At 42.0% G+C, this 20,512-nt stretch overlaps 2 protein-coding genes across 2 annotated transcripts in view; one reads left to right on the top strand and one right to left on the bottom strand.

Moving 5' to 3' along the window:
- The window catches only part of FipoQ (F-box/LRR-repeat protein FipoQ), a 118,098-nt gene extending 108,767 nt beyond the window's left edge, over positions 1 to 9,331 (bottom strand). Inside the window, exon 1 of the mRNA XM_083126771.1 lies at positions 9,032 to 9,331. Within this exon, the coding sequence (XP_082982897.1) occupies positions 9,032 to 9,103 (72 nt within the window). The 5' untranslated portion in view covers positions 9,104 to 9,331. The remainder of the gene's footprint in view (positions 1 to 9,031) is intronic.
- Zip99C (Zinc transporter Zip99C) overlaps positions 1 to 20,512 on the top strand; it is an 87,560-nt gene that overhangs the window by 44,331 nt on the left and 22,717 nt on the right. The window lies entirely within an intron of this gene.

Genomic DNA, 20,512 nt, shown 5'->3' with positions numbered 1-20,512 from the left:
TTGAATCATGTACGCTACATTGCAATGTACGCTTTTTGCAATTGTTTGGACATGAGGCGGCTGAATCAGCGTACTCGAGTATCGTTTCACGTAATGTCGGCAACAAACACAGCGCCACTCATTGGTATGCGTAGTTGCTGCCCAAGGTCGTCTACTTCGGCTACAAGTCTATTTACATGTTTTTTACGCAGCAAGAGACTGCAACACTCGTCAGTCTTCACCACCTCAAAACTTAGTTTCTAAGGCCACTTTCTGCGGTCGTGGGCCAATCGGGACAGTCTTCGCATGTTGGATGCTTGTGCAATATCCCTCTACCGGAAATCAATCTCCCTACTCCTTTATCACGTGACTATTCCTTAACCTTGAAAGCATAAGGTATCACATCTGCACGATGAATATTTCCTAGTTGTGGCGGAAAATGAAGGCATTCTGAAAACATAAGTTGTCAATTCAGACGGGCACAAAATGTAAACAGCAGGCACAGTCCCGATTAACCTATCTGTGCACAAAGTGGACTTTTAAAAACTCAATAGCAAAGTGGTCAGTGTATGACATCGAGGATTTCCCGTATGAGAGGGAGTATGACATGTCAGGGGATAAGAATGGATTTAACGCCAGAATGGCTTCATATTGGGTCTGAGTCAACAAATTTTCCGGTTGGGGGAATATGGGCAATACATACGCAGAGTGGGACAGGGGAAACCCCCCCTACCCCCCAAGATATCATATAATTCAAATTTTAAAATTGTAGCGTGAAAACATAAACGAGAGGTGCCATGAAAGACGGCAGATGAAGTGCCTATGCAAATTATCCTATGCTGGGGATGCTTTATGAGAATTCTCTTAACCGGAGGAAAGCATCACCCCACCTTTCCCCCCACTTTAAACACTGCTCACCCCTCCGAGAAAAAATCCCGCGGGCTGCCTTAGGTATGGATATGCGTGGACAAGCAACTGCTTCAAGAAATGCTACTTTTCGAAAGTTTAGGAATTAGGTGGTTATTTTTCGCTGCTTTTTAAATCTCCCTCTGGAACAGTCGCGACGATGAGCAGGGATAATGATGAAAGATCAAGGAACAAACTCAATGAAGTTATTAGAGGCATGTCGAGGATGCTGGTTCTTGTAGCAAACATAACCACCTCTCTTCACATCTCCAATTTTCGCATTATTCGTTTGCGTATCCAGTTTGCGTCAGGAATAAAATAGTTCCCAAAATGGGGTCTCAGATCCCCCGCATTCGATCCACCCCTGAATCCGGGACATCTAAAATTATGCAAGATTTCTCAGTGGGTTGAAATTTCCTCCAATCCCCATTCACCCATTGTACTCCCTCCAGCCCCCTTGATGCCACTTGGATCGTTGCCAGCTCTCTCGCGATAAATGAAGTACTCTTTAAACTGACAACATTGTCCAGTTGGTTCAACGAGACGGTATGAATTTGATACTTGCTGAGCTAGGTTTCCCTATTGCCTGGGTAACTGCTGACTCCGATTTTTTTCTTCCGTAAACGATATTTGGAGTGATGCAAGTCATCAGTTTGAGGATGAATCCAGTGGTACTCACGATGGAAGGGCTGGAGAATGTTTTTCCAATAACTGTTACGGCGGACTGAGACTGAATATTGCTAATGTCTAGGGCTTGGATTTCTCTAGCCTGATAATTTTATTCTCTCTTCTATTTTTTCCATGTCTAACTAAATATAGGTAATCACATTTCTCAATTGTGAACTACCTGGTGTTTTCCTCCCGGAAAAGTCAGGAAATGTACTCTTTTTTCCTGAAAAAATCATGAAAATGTCAGGAAAATTTACTCTCTTCTGGAAAAATAAAACTGTTTGTAGTAATGCAAAAAAATAGGGCAAGCAGGAAAATTTGTTGTGGCCAATCTAAAATTCAGTTTGATACACTGAGAATTACGGGTAATCAGAGTAGATATTCTATATTAAATGCTGTAGGAAAAGGAATATGCTGGGGTAAGTAGTGGTTATTAGGATTTGCTGCTTTGTTGGAATTTTCTGAAGGTATTTGGTAAATAGTTACATGGAGTTGGAGCAATATGTTACTAAACCGTACCACAAGTATGTATTATTATATTTCTTACGAATTTTTAGAATTGTTAATAATACATTTCAAGTATTACATAGAAACTGACTCCTGATGCTTATAACTTCTCTCTCTCACTCCAACAGACAATTATTGTTCAGTTTTTCGCATTATCATCTTTAAATGTGAGTTAATATTCTAAAACTTGGTTAAGTGGAATTTTAAGTGCGAGTGTTAAGCTAAAATAGAGTGACGTTCTTCCAGACACGTGCACTAAGTGCCCTAATGATTTGGTCCGGAAAATGTTGGTTCTTGGTCTGCAAGCCTGTAAAAGTCTATGAATTTCGTTTTTAAAAAAATTGGAGGCACCTTGTGCATATTTCTACCATATTTTAGCTTGATGTCATATTTTGCTCTAAACATGGTATAAAAATATGTGGTCATATTTAGATTGTTTTTATCATTATATCAAATATTGTTCGGAAAAAGAAGGCGTTAATGCAAAATGAATTTGGTTCACGTTCCTCTCTTTTTAGGAGGGTATTATATGTAATAACTTCCTCATTTGCCAATTCACTTGAATTGCCCCAGGGATTTTCTCGTACTTGCTCTGGTCTCGACAAATCTCGAAGGGGCTGGTTTCGTTCTGGTCTCAATTTCGGTAAAAAGGAAAGAAATGAGTCAATAAGAGCAACTGACTACATTTACTAAAAAACCAGCTCCTTTGATGTCATAGGTAATTTTTGGCCAATAGTCAAGTTTTCAAACCAGATTGATACAGCTATGTTTCTGCCAGTTTGGGATGAGGAACTTGTCCAAAGGCTAAATCAAACGTAAACGTATGATGATATAATGTGCAGAAATGCATCTATAGCAGATTTAGTTTTTGAGGCGTTTGAGACTCAGTAATTTTGGCTTCCTCTCACGTCTGGGGCCCGCTCGTGCGGATTCAGCGGGGAGTAGTGAACCTGACTCACGTCCTCGTCACGTGATGGTTCGTCGTTAAGTGTTGCAACGCCTGCTTACCTTTCGGTTAAGCGGCACGTTCCTTTGTTAATGTGGAAGATGAAGGCACAGACTCCCTTGAAGAACCTGCAAAATTTGTTCTCGAGAGGTTTACGTTCAGAAGTTCAAAGACACGCTGTTCATATCGAAGGTGGCTTTCACGAAAACTGCTAAACATTGATTTGGTCAGTGTGTATTGTGTGTGTTATTGTTAGAAATATTAGGATATTCGCTGCTGGGTATTTTTGCAGGTTCATACATAGACCCCGAATTAAATTTTTAAATCTCAAACCTCGAATATAATGTTACCAATTGTTGGATCTAGGGTACCATATCCAAATCTTAACCTGGGATATATTGCCGATTCACAGATTCTGTTATTTTCATCTTCATCGTGAGTGTTGGATACGAACAGTTTCGTTAATCCTGGATTCCATATGCGGATCGGCTACCAGTTTTGAATCGTGATATTGCTACTCTAATAGTGGATTCTTGCTCGATGCTCTTGCTACGGTACCAGTAACTTCTAACAGTGTAGGCAGCAAAGTTTAAAATCTTTTCCAAGTACGATGACTGTAACAGTCCCGCCATTTCAGTTTCTTTGTTTCATTTGTTTTAGAGTCCACTTTATACACAGGAAGGCTAATTGGGGGTGGTCATACAGTTTAAGGGATCCTAACCACTTTGCGCCTTCACCGGGTATCGAACCCGGGCCCCCTTGGTTCCAAGGCGTTACCACTACGCCATCGGGGAGGACTTTCCAATTCAGTTTTTAGTCCTGTAACTCCTTTCGATTTGCATATTTCTGATCTTGCGTCGCGGGGACCCGAACTCGAAACCTTCGGTGAAGAGATCATGATGCTCGGTCATCGAGGTGGCGACAAGGAGAGGAGCGGTGCGGAAATGCCCCCCCCCCCAAAAAAAAAACGAATTTTTCCAGCGATACCACATAGATGCTGATGCGTCATTCTGAAGTTTGCCAGCGCGTGAAGAGGTACCAGCGAAAGTGACCCAAGGGCTTCTTCTTCAGTGTTAAGCGTTTCGAAGACTGCTGTGCATATTAAACTTTGTGTACACACGTGTATTTAGCGGCGTAGGAGGTTTGGAAGTAGGTCACTGCCATTTACATACTTTCGCTTGCGGTAGTTGTCCAGTTGCAGTTTTGTCGATGCAAAAATGTACTTTGTACTTGTTTTCGAGTTATTTTTCGTCACAATGATTTTGCAAGATGTGTTACCCACTTTATGCACGAATAATCCAGTCAAGGTTGCTGTTCTGATCCCCTGAAAATATGGCCCAACCGGGGATTGAACATTCAAATTCCTTATATAAGCTTCTTTTGTCCTTGATATTTCAGGACAAAATAGCCAAAGAATACCGAAACAAAGGCAGGTCATGACTGTTTGTCGACGTATACGCAGTTCGCTGCTCTCTGGTTTGTTCGTTACGTCGTGCGCTTCCAAGCTAAAATTGGCTAAAGAAGTGTGGGGTCGAGCGTATTCTTCCCGCAAGTAGTTGTATTGTTTGTCTGAAGGTGGCAGAACTGTGCAGGTTTTGTGCGGTACCATGATTTGCATAGAACAGTTGTATTTTCAAAGTTTGCGTCGCGAAGCAATAAACCAGGAAACGCAACATGCATAGATAATTCTACAAATTTTTAATGCGGTTTACATTTTCAAATCAAAAAGATTACAGTTCTGAAATTTCATTTTGATTCTGTATTTTAAAATTTAAAATAGTGCAAGGTAGCAATGTAAATGATATATATATATTTTTTTAAATACCATCAAATCGGATTTAGCCTTTCTCAAGTGTTGGAAACGGGCGTCACACGGAAAATTTGCATACACTCTGTCTCGGGAATCTGTGGAGCAAGGCCACGCATGAAGGTTGAGAAGGGGAGAAAGCGAGTGGTCAGAGTATAGCATTACGCACTACTCCAAAAGGCTGGTAGCTGCAGCCGCGTTTTTCCCCCTCCATGCACTCACTTTTCCACTCACGCGGAGCTCCAGAGATTCCCGGAACATAGTGTAGGAAGGGCGTCGCAGATTCAAAAAGTTTGTGAACTCCTGGCTTATACCATAGAGTAACATTTTCGTGTTTGCTCTATGGTTATACCATGCCATGCGACCACGTGCAGGGCGGTGATGAGGGGAAACGCTCCTCTGGTTTCTGCATCCCCATTTTACAAATATCCCGATGCTTCAAGAGTAGTTACCGGATTCCCCCTTCCCCCCCACACACACTGGATTTTATTTAAAAAATACAACCTTGCATTGTAGAGCATTGTCATTTGGTAACATTTCGGATGGGTCCCTGTTAAGCCCATGTCAGCCACTTCACTGTCACCAATGAATGCAATCCATGTACGGCTATACGTTTCATCTGTTTAGTTCTGATACGGTGAGCTAGGAGGTGAAGAGTGTCGAGTGGGACTATTAATTAGTGTTATTGAACATGTTTACTTTTGTGTTAAACACTGTGGTTTGATTTGATTTTTACTTTTGTTATTTAGCGTTGCTTTTATGCCTCTTTGCTAATCGCGACGATGAGGACTAGTGATTACATGATGGAATTGATGAACGGACACTCACAAAGAACACGTATGCCCAGGCCGGGATTCGAACCCTGGACCCCGGGAATCATAGCGCGCTATGCTAGGAAATTGTGTAATAAGAATGTCTCCGATTGTGGTGACATCTATGTTACATCTGTCAGTATCTCCCCTATGTTTCGTTCTTTTTTAAGCTCTCCAAAACTGTCCACTTCCCCTGCGCAACAAAAGGGATATCTTCTACGATTCCTCTTTGAATAAAATGACCTTTCTCAAGGCTAAGTGTGCATCACGAGTTTCTCTTCTGTGATCCAAATGAGGAAAGAAAATAGCCGTAAAAAATTTCATCACTGATCAGGTTTAGTGTTGCCCACGAGACGAGACTTTGGCCTGTCTCGTCTCGTGGAGTCTCGTGGAAATGCTGTCTCGTCTCGAAAATATTCGTTTGTCTTATGACACATGGTCAATCTCGTCTCGTCTCGAATTTTTAAAAGCCTGTCCCGTCTCGTCCCGTGGGCAACACTAATCAGGTTGCACGATGACTTTATTAAAAGGGAAAAGAGTTTACTTTCAGTACCGACGAGATGCATGTTTTAGGCATAAAAGTGTGCCACATTTGTGAGAAAGGATACTTCTTCTTCTCAACACCATGTTGGCATTCCCAGATTAGTACGATACCAAGATAAACAGAAGTCTGAAGTAGTCTCCAATGACGGTTTAAACTGCTGTAATTGCTGATAATAGATATGATTTGTCTAATTGTAGTACTTCAGGAGTGCCGTGATAAGCACATACACTTCACGAGTGTTACGCAACGTAGCATGGATTTTTTTCCCCTTTCGTTCAACCATTCAAACATTGGCAATTTCGATCGAGTTGCTATGTGCCTTTTTTAAAAAAATCAACAGGGAGTAACTACATATTAGTTATGGTATCGAGACGAGATCTGGCAGTCTCGGTCTCGGTCTCGTCTCGAGTTGTGAAGGGCTGTATTTTTGTCAATCTTGAGTTGATTTATTAACACCCGTCGTGGAATTATATGGGCAGTGGCGTATTGATGGGATTCATATAGCGCATACACACACAGAGATCATCGTATACAATTTGTAGTGTAGGTACTGTAAGTTTTTGAATTTTTGTGTGCATATTTTGGCTGCTTTTAATGCATAGTTATCACTATCAGCAAGGAGATTGTTGCATTATTATTATAAAATTTTTAAAGCAGAGTCACACTTAAACTTACTGTGATGACACGGGAACGGATTTTAAGGTGCAGGCTGTTTTCATTCATTTTCTGTCATGTTTTGTTAAAAAAAATTGGACAGAGAAATAAACGATTTTCACTCTTTTTGAGCAGCTATATAAAATCCTACAGTCTCATTTTGTAGAGCAGAACTAGAGCTATAAAATGATATAATATAATCATTGCAGCCCCAATAGTTCTCAAGATAATGTAGCGAAACCCGCGAGAGAAAAAACGAACTTCAGCAGCACCTATTCGTCAGAACCACAGTTCTCTATGCGGTCCGCGCGCATTATATACAGAAGGCGCAGAGAAAGAGAGCATTGGATAAAGGAATTTTATCAGCACCTTTTTTTTTTGCGCCTTTTTGAAAACATTTTGAGAACCTTTTTTCCCTTTCCCGACCATAATTTTGCACCTTAAAATCCTTTCCCTAGTGATGACTTTCCTATTTTTACTTATATTACGTCACTTTCCTGCCTCTTTAAGCTAATTGCGACGATGAGGAATGATGAAAAGACGGCTACAAAATAACAGCCTTGCCCAGGTCATGTCTTGAACCTGGAACCTTCCGTGGCGAAATCCTGGATCGACCACTCAACGCTCTCCGCTTTGTGATGGTTCTTGAAAATTGTTTGTCTTACAAATTCATCCAAGTGAAGTTATTATGTGCAAATGTAAGCAAAATTGTGAATGAGACAAATGATTGTAACCAATTTGCATTATATTGAATAGAAGGAAGCCAGTTAGGGTAAATGGGCCGTTGCGTCAATGTGTGTGTGTGTGGGGGGGGGGGTGGGGGGGGGTGAAGGTCGAGGTTTTAAAGTGCCAGAAGTTTAAGAATAATACTGAAATTGGAGCACCGATGTTTTTCGAGAAGAAAATTTACGAATAACGAACTGCTTGTAGCTGTTTCTTTTTTCTGTAACGTGAATCAGAATGCCCCGTACGGAACGGCAGTGTTTAGAACGAATGAAGCGATGTTTCGTGGGTGGTCCTTGTGACGCAAGCGCTTCTCCGTGGCGGCAACAGCTTTCTCGACACAGATTACCACTCAGCTGACGGGCACCCTGTCATTGCCAAGCAGACCGCTGCGGCAGTGCCCACTTCTCTACGTTTTTCTCGCACGCTTCGACAGTTACGACTGTGTGATACTGTTTGGACTTTTCGATGCTAAAGTTACCCGGAAAGAGTGCTTGTCATGTAGACCAGCTGAAGGATGGTATAAACGTTGGAGGTACCATACCGGGACTGTAAGGCGGGTTGAATGAGACCTGCATTTATCATGCAGCAGGGAGACGCGCTTTTGCGTTACTTCAGCTCCGTACACCTCCACCACTGGTGCTGCACCCATCGACGAGTATGTTCCTAGAGTGTTCTCGCGCTTTTATATACCACTGGGCAGTCGGAATGTCATGAACTACCCTGAAGGGAAGCCATACTTTTCGGTCCAAGTATAGAATTGTGGTCGTAATTGTAAGGGGAGGAAACAAATTCGGTACCGAAAAATCGTCAAATTTTAGCACTGTTGGCAAATTTGTAGGGAGGATGTGTCGAAGAAATTAAGTGCAAGGGTCCGTATGACTTTCCGCGCATTTGGGTGGATGGAGGTAAGTCGACATGGGCACAGGTTTGATTTTTGTCCTTTTTTATGCCAACAGCATTTTCTGACGCCTGTATCTCCATAAATATGATCATCAGTTCTGATTTTTTTGTGGCGACTATTTATCCACACACCTATAAATTTTGCACAACACTTCCTAAAAATTTTACAAAGACCCTGTTCATGGTTATTTGGCTAGTGGCATGCCCAAGGAGGTTTGGTGGGGCTCATACCCCCCCCCCCCTCTTACCTAGTATTTCTAAATAGAGAACGTCGAAGGCATGAAAAGATGGCAAAATGAGGACTGACTACTGAAAAAAATACATCTAACCCCTTCCTTTCCAAAATCCTGGGCACGCTATTGCATTTGGCTTTGGACTCCCATGTGAAGGATTGTACACCCTCCAGATTAAAAATTCTGGATAAACCCAATGTGGCAAAATCTTAGAAAAAGCCATTTTCCCCCCTACTTTTGGTTCTTTGCTTGCACACAACACATTCTAAACTACGACAGGTTTTTTTTTTTGGGGGGGGGGATCGCGGGTTCATTCAGAAAGTGTCCCACTAATGAAATTGTACTCACCCCATGCCCCACGTAGGTTGACCTGTGGCTTTTCCTACCAGTAATAGCAAGTTCCTGTGCGGTGTCGTCCATACTGTTGCAGTCACTCTACGCGGAATTCAAACGCACGCACCCTCACGCACACGCACTTTCTCCCACGCCAGAGAACTTTTTTTTTGATCCGCGGATGATAAGAGTTGGGGCGGACGTGGCTCAAGCAACTGCCAAATCGAAGTCCCAGAAAAGTCCAGCTTTGTTTGTCCCCGGGAAAATAGACAAAGCTGGTTTTTCCTGGGGATCGCGTTCCGATTGTTGTCGTGTTTCTATTCTAATTTAAAAGCTGTCTTCATGACTGCAAGCGGGGGACGCGCGCTCACACTTGAAGCGCTAACGATTTAGGTTCGTTCGAGTGTTGCCAACCCCATGGGTAGATAAGGTGCAACATTATGTTTTCAGCAGCGCTTTTCTTAGTCAACCACGCCTTGTATTCAAGGGGTCCCGTAGCCGGTGGAGGCACGTTTCACAGTGATTCGGATCCCACTTTAAACCGTAGGTCCAGTCCCGATTAGCCTATCTGTGCAAAATGTGCAACAATTCAATAGACTGCGACGAGAACGAGACGAAACACTTCCATAATTTTGTATAGGAGAGGGAGACTATTTAATTGATTGATTTTGTTTATTTCACTTCGCTTCTCTACCAATGTGGATTTAAACGTAACACATCAACTACAGATCAAATTTTTATCATCAGACAGAAACTTGAGAAAAAATGGGAATATAATCAAAGTGTCCATCGGCTATTTATTGATTTCAAAAAAGCATATGATTCAGTCAAAAGAGATAAATTATATAATATATTAGTCGAGTTTGGAATACCTAAGAAGCTTGTTAATATGATAAAAGTATGCACCAGTGAAACAGAAAGTAAAAGTTGTGTGGGTATTAATGTGTCTGACAAATTTACAATTCATGATGGGTTAAAACAGGGTTAAAACAAGGAGATGCATTATCTTCATTGCTCTTTAATTTTGCCTTAGAATATGCTTAGGAAGGTAAAAGAAACTAACGAAGGACTAAAATTAAATGGTGTGACTCAGTTGTTAGCATATGCAGATGATGCAGACTTATTAGGGGATGATATAAATACAATTAAGAAAAATGCTAAACTATTTTTCAAAACAGCTAAAGAAATAGGTTTGGAAGTTAGCAAAGAGAAAACTAAATATATATTTACAGGCCGAAACCAAGTGTTACGTAATAATCCAAATCTAATTATTGATAACAACTCGTTTGAACCAGTTTCCAAATTCAAGTACTTAGGAGTAATACTAACAAATGAAAATGATATTAAAGAGGAAATAAAAAGCAGGTTTAATTCAGGAAATGCATGTTACTTCTCTCTTCATAAACTTTTGTCGTCTAAGAAACTAAAAGTTAAAATATACAAAACAGTAATTTTGCCTGTAATATTATATGGATGCGAAACTTGGTCCCTTACATTGAAAGAGGAACATAAATTGAAAGTATTTGAAAATAAAATCCTTAGGAAAATATTTGGACGTTAAAGGGATGAAGAGACAGGTGAGTGGAGAAGGTTACATAATTTAGAACTACATAATTTGTATTCATGTCCAGATATTATTAGAATAATTAAATCAAGAAGACTTAGGTGGGCAGGCCGTGTGGCACGAATGGGAGAGGAAAGAAGAGTTTACAGGATTCTTGTTGGGAAACCTGATGGTAAGAGACCTGTAGAAAGACCAAGACGAAGATGGAGGGATAATGTTGAGATGGACCTAAAGGAAATCGGTAGGTATGGAAAAGAGTATATAGATCTTGCTCAGGATAGGGACAGATGGAAGGCCTGTGTTGCTGCAGCCATGAACCTTCGGGTTTAAGAAAGCTAGAGAGTTAGTTAGTTAGTTCTCTACCACGTTTGGCTAATCGCGACGGTGAGGATGAGCAATGATGTGGGGACACTCATGAAGAATACCCATGCTCAGGCTGCGATTCAATCCCTGGACCCCTGACGTTGCAGTGAGACTGGTGTCAGAGATGCAACCTCTTCGAACATAACCAAGTGAATATCTACCTGATTATTTATTGATAAGTCATATTTCTTGTTTATATTAGGTACACTGTCCCGCACCGTGCCTATGCGGTCTAAGGTGCACGCTTTGGGCTCTGGCTACGGGAGGCGCGCATAGGCCGAGTATCCTGGGGAAAGCGTAACATCTTTTCCTGAGATTTCAGCCTGTGTATGGGACCGGTGGTCACCCACCATCGCATCGTGAGGAAATTGGGGAGCTACGAATGAGAAGCGTAACCTGCTTATCGGAAACCTACAACGACTGGGGGTTCGTCGTGGTGACCACACGTTACCCCGTGACTGGTTGGGGGGAGTGAGGCCGACAGTCGGTGGATAGGCACTGGCCCTCACGGATTATTAGTAGGTACACTCCTGTTGCGATAAAGTGGCACATACTTCAACTGTCCAACCGTGTGCCACTAAAGGTCGAATCACACGGAACTGGATATCCAGTTAGTTGGCGCTGAACTGCCCGGATGTGATGGCTGCCTGGCTGGCTACTTGACTAGTTTGGAGGAATAGGTCATGTTGTAATTGCTACTAACTTTCCTCGACTGGATTCTGCGGAACAGCCAATCAGAGCATAGTTTGGCCATGTGAAGATAATCTGTGAGTTTGCAAAGGGGAGTCCTTTGTCTGTGGTTTCCGAGTGTTGGCTGTTTTTGTTAGTTTCTCGATATAAAAAAGGAAAGAGATGACGTGTAGTGCATTCGTGCTCAGTTCACTAATATTTAGGTATTTATGCAAAGCGATGCGACGTGTACGTGACAAATATGATTAGCCGAAAATGAAAATCCTTATTATTACTTACAAGTGTATTAAATTAAATGTTTGATTTTTTAAAAATGTGTGAATGAATCCTGCTAGTCTCATTTATGTGAATATGCATACCCGAGTTAATTAAAAAGCTTGTTCGGTACGCATTGATTACTATATATTTTTCAATTTAATCTTTAGTCCATACTTTTATTTTTTAATTTCCAATAAAAGAACAAAGCAGTAATTCTCCTACAACATTCTTCAAATTGCTCGTCCATCTTTACTGCGCAATGTCTTATGGGAACAAAAGTCTATCGACAAGTACGGTAACAAGTATCGTGTGAGACGAAAACTAGCAAATGGGAAGCGAGTCCAGCGCCAACTGGGACATTCCTACTGGAAATCCAGTTCCGTGTGATACAGGTTTAAGCCACTTTATGTGAATCCGTCCAAGCCATACAAAGTCAATCCATTAGTAGCGATTGTAAGCATGTATTGCTTGGTTCTTGGACTCGTAGTGGGAACAAAATAGTGTTTGCCTTAATGGCGTCTATACGATGTGAAAGTTTGTGCGGTGACACTTTGTATTTGTTGTTTATAGTATGTGTTTCAAGGCTCGAGACGGAGACTGCCAACGCTCAGTTGTCAACTCTTATCCTGTATAGCTGCTGTGGGTGTAAATTATTTCGTGACGTGTAATCGCGCCGCCGAATTATGCTAGGTTTAGTTAATCTATGCCAGGGTTGGCACCGCTGGTACAGTAGCTTGCATTTAAGACGGGCAGATGCAGCCAATGAGAGACAGAGGTCGGCCTAACAGCGTATAGTAGGAGACATCCAGTTGCCAATTATGCCGGCATGTTAGGACAGGGTAGATTTTTATGCTTTTGATTCGAGATTCATTTGGCACGATTCCTCGGTTTGTCCCTTTTCAGAAGGCGTGAAGGGGGATATCCTCACCGAGCCAAACCGTGTTGTGTTAGAGGCCCTTGTGCCTTTGTGATGTGACGCCCCGATGGGTTTATTTTTCATTTCTTCCTCTTGACTCCATAGTCTTGTTTCAAAGATGTCCCGGTACAATTCGTTAAGACTTAGGAATGTGTGTCTGCTGGCTATTTGTGTCTGTGGCCTCTCTTAAAACAGATTTGAGCTGCCTTGGAACAGGGGGGTGGGGTGTATGTATTTCTATGCGTTGAAAATGCATTTTTTTTTTTTAGTTTTCAACTGTCATATTGAGGGTTCGTTATAATCAGGCTGTTTCCAATGATTGCAATTCAAAATTATATGTATTTCAAAATTGTTAAAGAAATTACAACGAACATGTTGAAAAATACTTCATGTATAAATAAAAATTAATAATCTGTGGCGCAACAGCCCGTGAGTGTCAGGTCCTACGTACCGACTATATGCCGGCCTCGCTCCCACATGCCTCTGCAGAGGTGGGCGATCATACAACCAGTTATGAGGTGAAGTGTGATCAGCATGACGAACCCTCCGGTCGTTGTTTCTAGGTTTTCTGTAGTATAGATCGACCACAAGAAAAAAACCTTGGGACGAAAAGTCCCCGCGCAGCTTTCCCTTCTTCCCTCCACCTCGGGCCATAAGGAATCATGGTCCACTCTCCCCCGCCCCTACTCGCGGGGGTACGGTGCACAGGAGTCGCGGGTCTGCGCAGGTTGTTTTGCTCGTGGTTCCACTATAGCTCCCCAATTCCCTCACGATGGTGGGTGACCACCGGTCCCATACCCAGCCCGAAATCTCAGGAGAAAAGTTGTTACGCTTTACCCAGGCAGGGAACCAGCTCGCGTCCCGTAACCAGTCCCTAAATTGCAGGTTGGTAATAGCTGCATGGTTACTAATCAGTGACTACAGTACTGGGGGGAGGGGGTGATACGCTAGGCCGTTTCACCCTGTCGAAGAGTGAATTACTTTTATCAACCCCCCCCCCCCCCCGAGAAATTAGACGAAAAAAGTTTTGTTGTGTAAATAAGCCTTCATCCTGAATACAGATTACACACATGCTATGTGATGTGACAGCCCCCCTTCCTAAAATATTCTCACCCCTTTCCTCTCATCCTTGACCTCGCACTCTTTTTTCTTTTGATGACGTCACTGTAACTGGACACTGGAATTTTTTTTCATATGTATTTCGGTTTTCATGTTTTCAAATATTGAAGTTGCGGTCGAGCGATTTCTGAGGCATGCTGTACTTAATTTGTATTTTTTTCTTATTTTGTACCATGAATGGGCATTTACAAAGGAACGCCCATGCCCAAGCCAGAACTCGAACGTGGAACCCTCAAACACCGAGACGGTTACTGTGCTTAATTGCTTGCATAACTAAGTTACGTTTTGCATTTCCTTCACCGCTCCATTTACCACGACGCTTCCATTCATTTTTATAGCAGACTACAAATAAATGAAGATTCTAAATTATATGTTAAGTTTACTGATACCGGTAAACTACCACTTCCCCCATACCAGACAGTCTACGTCCCGATACATTCACGATTCAATTTACCACCGAGGCGCTATTGTCGCTTGCTGTCACAATGGCCGTTCGATGTAGGATACAATATATACATTTTTTCTGTATTTACATTTGTTAAGAGGGCGTGATGGTACGTTTAATTTGTGTAACGTTTTCGTATCTTTTGAATGCACAGTAAGTTCAGATGTGTAAATAAAACATCTGCTTATTATCGTGAAAAAAAAAAAAAATAGAAAATGCAACCCGAATAAAAGTATATGCATCAGTAGCGACGATTGGGTGCCAAAACTGGTGGGCAAGGACAGTTAACTTTTTCCTTGTAGACAAGGCGGGGCAATAAGTTTTGGGGGGAGGCATCTGCCCTCCCCCCTAATCGCCGCCACTGCTACACATTAGCAATATCACCCGTCCTTCGCGTTACAACTGTTAATACTCGAGATGACTGACATTTTTTTCTTTGAATATGCAAAGCATATCATCGTCGTCTTTCCGTATGTAAACAGGTCAATGGTGAGAAAGTTAGCGGTGCTACAAATTATGATATGTGGGACAATTAATTTTCGACTGGACAAGTATACTTGTTATGAAATATTGTGCTTAAAAAAATATAATCGAAACAAACCAGCTGAAGTAATTGAAACCTAGAAATCTTGATCGTGATGCAGGAGGCTGCGCGAGGCTTAATGGCAAGGTTTGTTCACATGTTGTTTTGCATTTTTTCCCTTTACCCTGTAACTACATTATTCAAATGTTAACATGCTAACAAATGTAAATGTGGAAGTTCCAGTCTTTTTTCATTGGCTTTGAGGCATTTGCCATCTGCCTCCAGCTTACCTTTGAGTCTAATCTCGTGTGTGTATGTATATATATATATATATATATATATATATATATATATATGCAGTGTGTGGGTGTGTGTTGGTAATTGCATAGTGACTGATGAATAATACACAATATAGTATTAATACACAATAAATGTAAAACAGGTAGATATAACATGTACGTACATAAAATGAACCCGTTAAAAACTAGTATTAAATAACACACTCTCGGTCCTTTATTAACTTATTTATATTATGAACAAGCTTAGAAAGAAATCTATTTACTAGTTCATTCACAGTAAACTTTGCATTACGTCTATAGTTGTGTAGTAGTACCTTCAGAGATATCCGATTTAATTTTCAGCGATAATTCCCAGTCGTCATGTCGCTTGCAGGTTCGTTATATATATATATATATATATATATATATATATATATATATATATATGTGTGTGTGTACATATTTGTGTGTGTGTGTATATGTTCACCGGTGTTATAATCCCCATCCTCCGAGTATGTAACTGTGTAGAAGCACAATCAAGAGAAATCTTCTAAAATTCCCTATCCCTTATTGGAAGGCAAACCAATTGACATAAAAGTAAAGGGGTAGCATACCATGCAAGGCACAGTATTTCATCTGTATTCATGTTTGCACTAAATAAAATAATATTATAATCTATAAGTTATATTGTTTTACGGAAAACTGCCGTGTTGTAGTGGCGCAAAAATTAGCTAAGTAATTTGTAGTGTTCTGATTTCAGGTTATGCAATTTCCCACCCGCCAATCAATCGATCTAATCCAATCAATAATATCGAAGGCCCAAGCTTCTGCAGTTACTAACTCACCTCCTTCATTAGTGTTATCCAAACGTTAACTTTCACAGTTCAAATCCGACTGAGCTCGGACCTTTCCAGCGAAAGAAATATATAAACATGCCCATTCCCCCACCCCTTCCTGGCTTGTCTGAATGCTAAGCATTGAAAGAATTACAATCTTGTCCAAGTCTTGGGATGGGAAAGACTACTTTTGGCATCTCAGCCCGGCATTCAAACCCAAGCTTGTCGGTGATATACCGAGACATAATGACTGACACCATTATAGTTGGATCAGGTCCCAGACATTAAAGGTACAATCGTGGTCAAAAGGGGAGCGTGGTCGGTGGTCCCATTGATACACACGTGTGTGTGCGTGTAAGCAAGAAAAGGCATTGTATTTTTTTGTATTTATGTACAGGGTCTACGATTAGGGACTGTAACCTTCCAAATTGTCATTTCAGTAGTAATAATTAGGGCCCAGGACTTTATGTTAATTGGTTATTTTATATTTTTTTCTTCGTACCTTTACCGCAACAGATAAGGTAATGATAAGGAAATTATGGACGAACAAAATTAGAAGCAGATGTCGTCTTTTCTTACCAACTAGTACACCCTAGTCGATATTTGCTGGAAGGTACCTACTTCCTGTATAATGAAATTCAAAAGTACCTTTGTGCATATTTTCGGCTTTACTGGGAATATTTCTGCATTTTTCTGACATATTTTAAATTTTTATGACATTTTTCAATTTTTATTACATAATTACATACATATTTTACAGTTTTATGGGGCATAAAGTCCCGGGCCCTGGTAATAATATCTAGGGTTGAGCCGATACCGATACCGGGTATCGGTATCGGAAAGTATCGGTTTGAATTTAATTCCCGATACTTTTCCGGCATTCATCACTTGCTTCATATCACCCTTCTTCCGTAGGGCCTCCGATTGCGCAGTGGTAGCGTCGTTGCCATGTAATAAAGGGGTCACGTGTTCAGTACCCGGTGGACGCACATAGTAGTTCGGATCCCACTTTAAACTGTAAGTCGAGTCCTGATTAGCCTTACTGTGCATAAAGTGGACTTAAAACACAAACTCACCCAAAAATTATATATTTCACACATATAATTTCATTTCAGCCGCAATAATATGTGTTAATTATTGCATGAACATGGTAAATTCAAATTGAAGCAATGTTTTTTGAGGGGATAACACTATTATGGGGGCCGACCCCCGTGGCGGAGTGATTAGCACATCGCGCTACTACGCCAGGTGTCCCGGGTTCGAATCCTAGCCTGGGCATGGATGTTTGTGAGTGTCCATTGATCATATCATCACTCATCCCTTTCTTTGCAAATTAGCCAAAAGTGGCACAAAAAGCTAAGTAAAATAAAGCAAATCAATTAATCAAAAACTATTATGGGGGGAAATGTGCCTCGTTCTTATTTTTGAGGAAACCACAATGCAAAATTTGGATTGTAGAATTTCGAAGCTGTCCAGAATATATTGTAAACGTTGTCACTTGTAGTAAATTATCTGTATAAAATACCTATTCAATTTTTGTATTTAAATTAGTTTCCGCTGGAGTTTTTTGTATTTTTGTTATTTTACGTCGCTTTTGTGATGCTTTTGGCTAATCGCGACTTTTATCTCCGGATGTTTCTCTATGACATAAGCATCCCTGTTTCGCATCATGAGATGTGACGCAACAGAATCTCAATTAACGGATCTGTGTATTGCGAATCCCGTTCTCTATTGGTGGCCACATTTTCCTGGCGCTGTATCTTGGCAAGGGCAGAGCCTGCACGTTCGAAGCTAATTAGTGCAGATCTGAGAAATTGAAACAAATGTTCTCAGACCCCGATTAAGCCACAGGTAAATTTTTTCCAGGATTCAGGCTGTCAGAAGTATCGTAAAATTTACAATATTCGATTTACAATGCGATCCCTCATCAGTACCAGTGGAATGGAAAACGGAGATCTTTATTTAGAGTACTAAAGTACCCGATACTTCCCAGGAAATCTCTCCCATCTTCTTTCCTTCCTGGTGATGTCCGGGGTACCAACCGTCGTACCGATGTCCATACCAGCCCTTACGTAATCGCGTAACTTCTGAGAATATCTAGAATTAAAGAATTATAAGCGAATGAAGAGGAAAAATTTGAGAAAAATCACCCTTACGGCTGCCAAAGGTCCAGTCAAGCCTTAACAATTAGGTTACGCGGGAACTTCCGTTAGCAATGTAACTACATCGTACATTCTTGTATGAAGTTATTTATTTTTGTCATTGCGGCACACACTTCCGCCTCAGAATAGCATCTATGCCCACTTTTATGTTAGAAGTTCACGTCATGCAGCAAGCAGGAGGAGGAATTTGGCTGAAGGAGTATCCTTCAGCTGGATGATACCTATTAACTTGGAAGTACTTGATTATACCGCGTTTGTTACAACCTGTCCCGGTTCCCGCGCTATCTGATGGCTGGCTTTTCTCGGTGCTGGAGAAAGTCAAAGCCAGGCAGCCAATTAAAATACGCAACGTGGCAACAGCGTCTGCGTAAGCGCCTCTCTTCTGGCTTCCATTCGCTCCTCGCTGTCCAGCAGACGATTTTTTCCTCGTTTCTCATTGGCACCGAAACTGCCGAGCGCTCCCTATCGCGGGAAACGGGACAGGTTCTAACAAACGCGGTATAGCACCCGCCAGATTGCCTGCAGAGTATGCACCTTCTATCAGCGTGTTCGTTTTGCGGGTCACTCACTGTTAGGCGCTGTCTCTCTCAAATTTAGTACAAACCTTTCTTTGGGCGTGATTCGAAAGCACACCATTCGATTTTTGATTGATTTGCTTTATTTCATTCGCTTTTTGTGCCACTTTTGGCTAATTTGCGAAGATGGGGATGAGTGATGATATGATGAATGGACACTCTCAAATAACCATGCCCAAGGCCGGGATTCGAACCCGGGACCCCTGACGTTGTAGCGAGAGTAGCATGAGTTTAACACGTTAGACGAGTAATGGCCATTGGCCCTGCCGTGAACTTGTTGAAGTTCGTTATGGCGTTCCTTAAATCAATTTTCGTGCGATGCATGAAGTGCGTTACTTGCAGACAATGCGTTTGCATGAAAGCTTCTAACTGCACCAGTTCAGAAAATACAACTTATTTTGAACAGAGAGATATGAGGCAACATGCACAAGATGAGTGTGCCTCAACTGTTCCTAAAACGTGGTTAAAATGAATAACAATGCCCGCACTACAGATTATTTTTGCCGAAAGGACATGCCTTCCGCTGGACGTCATGTGGAAACAAAACGCTGCGCTTTCGCTTAGAACTGGTGTCACGGTATCTAGTGACATGTAAAACGCAGTTCGATAAAAATTATTTTTGTTTATTGATTCATTTTATGCACAAACATGAAAGTGTGAGGTTTGATCTTATTTTGTGGATAAACTTGTATCCGAGCCACACGTCGGGAGTTGGGAGAAGGGTTTTTCTTGAGTGACAGCGGAACTGTCTTTTCGGCTTAGGACATGACATATTTGCACCGACACGGAGATACGAAAGGAATATTTTCGTCGAGACCAGGCTTGAGTCGCAGCGGGCGGGCTAACCCATGTTCACGGATGACCAGAGATCCCAGCTGGAGCCCAAGCTTGCAAGGATCGACGACGCGCACTTGACCGCGTTTCAAGACAATGGAGAGAGGTCATTTCCATCCCTCTGAAACAGAAGCCAAGCGACTTGGGCGTCCTTCCCAACGGACAAATTCGAAGGGACATATAAACAAGAGTACCACGATCCCGAAGACAGTTTTTACCCGGATTTCATAGAGAGAGCATCTCCGCGCTACACTCTCGCGTGATTATTGTTTTGTGTCCGTGGACTTTGTTTCCTTACGTACCGTGAGTGAATCGCAGATAGAGCGTTACCAGTGTGCGCCTTATTTTGGTGAAGATTACGCGGTGATTTGTTTTTGCCAAGCGTGGACTACATAATGATGGAGGGCTAGAGAAGATAGAGAAGGGAGCCGTCGCTCCCCCTGACGCCTGCAACGACGCCGAAGCCAGTCAGCCAACGCCAAAGACGACACCAGAACCAAACACTGCCCAAAGCCCGAAGGACGCTTTCAGATCGACGTCCCAACCAAAGCCCGAAGGACGTTTCCAGATCGACGTTCCAACCGAAGCTCGTTACCAGAGAGAGAGAGGGAAGGACGATTCGAGAACGACGCCCAAACGAAGCCCGGTACCAGAGAGAGATGATTGCAGGTCGACGTCCAATTGATGCCCGACACTGGAGAGATTCCTGACCGGCGCGTGAACACGTACATCCGACGCTAGTGACAAGAGGAAAGCCCGAAGTACTAAGGAGGTGCAAGTACACCAGATCGTCGCAATTATTCTTCGTCGCGATCGACCTCGGAGGACAATTTCGCCACAAAGGAACCGTGTGCAAGTCCCGCGTCCAGGAGAGATGAATGACCACGCCATGTAGCAGAGTCTGGTACAGTATACTTCAGAGGGTCTCATGTC

This window comes from Lepisma saccharinum, chromosome 8 (genome assembly GCF_977018435.1).
Source record: "Lepisma saccharinum chromosome 8, izLepSacc3.1, whole genome shotgun sequence".
NCBI classification, from domain to species: Eukaryota; Metazoa; Arthropoda; class Insecta; order Zygentoma; family Lepismatidae; genus Lepisma; species Lepisma saccharinum.
This window is presented reverse-complemented; position numbering and strand designations above follow the sequence as displayed.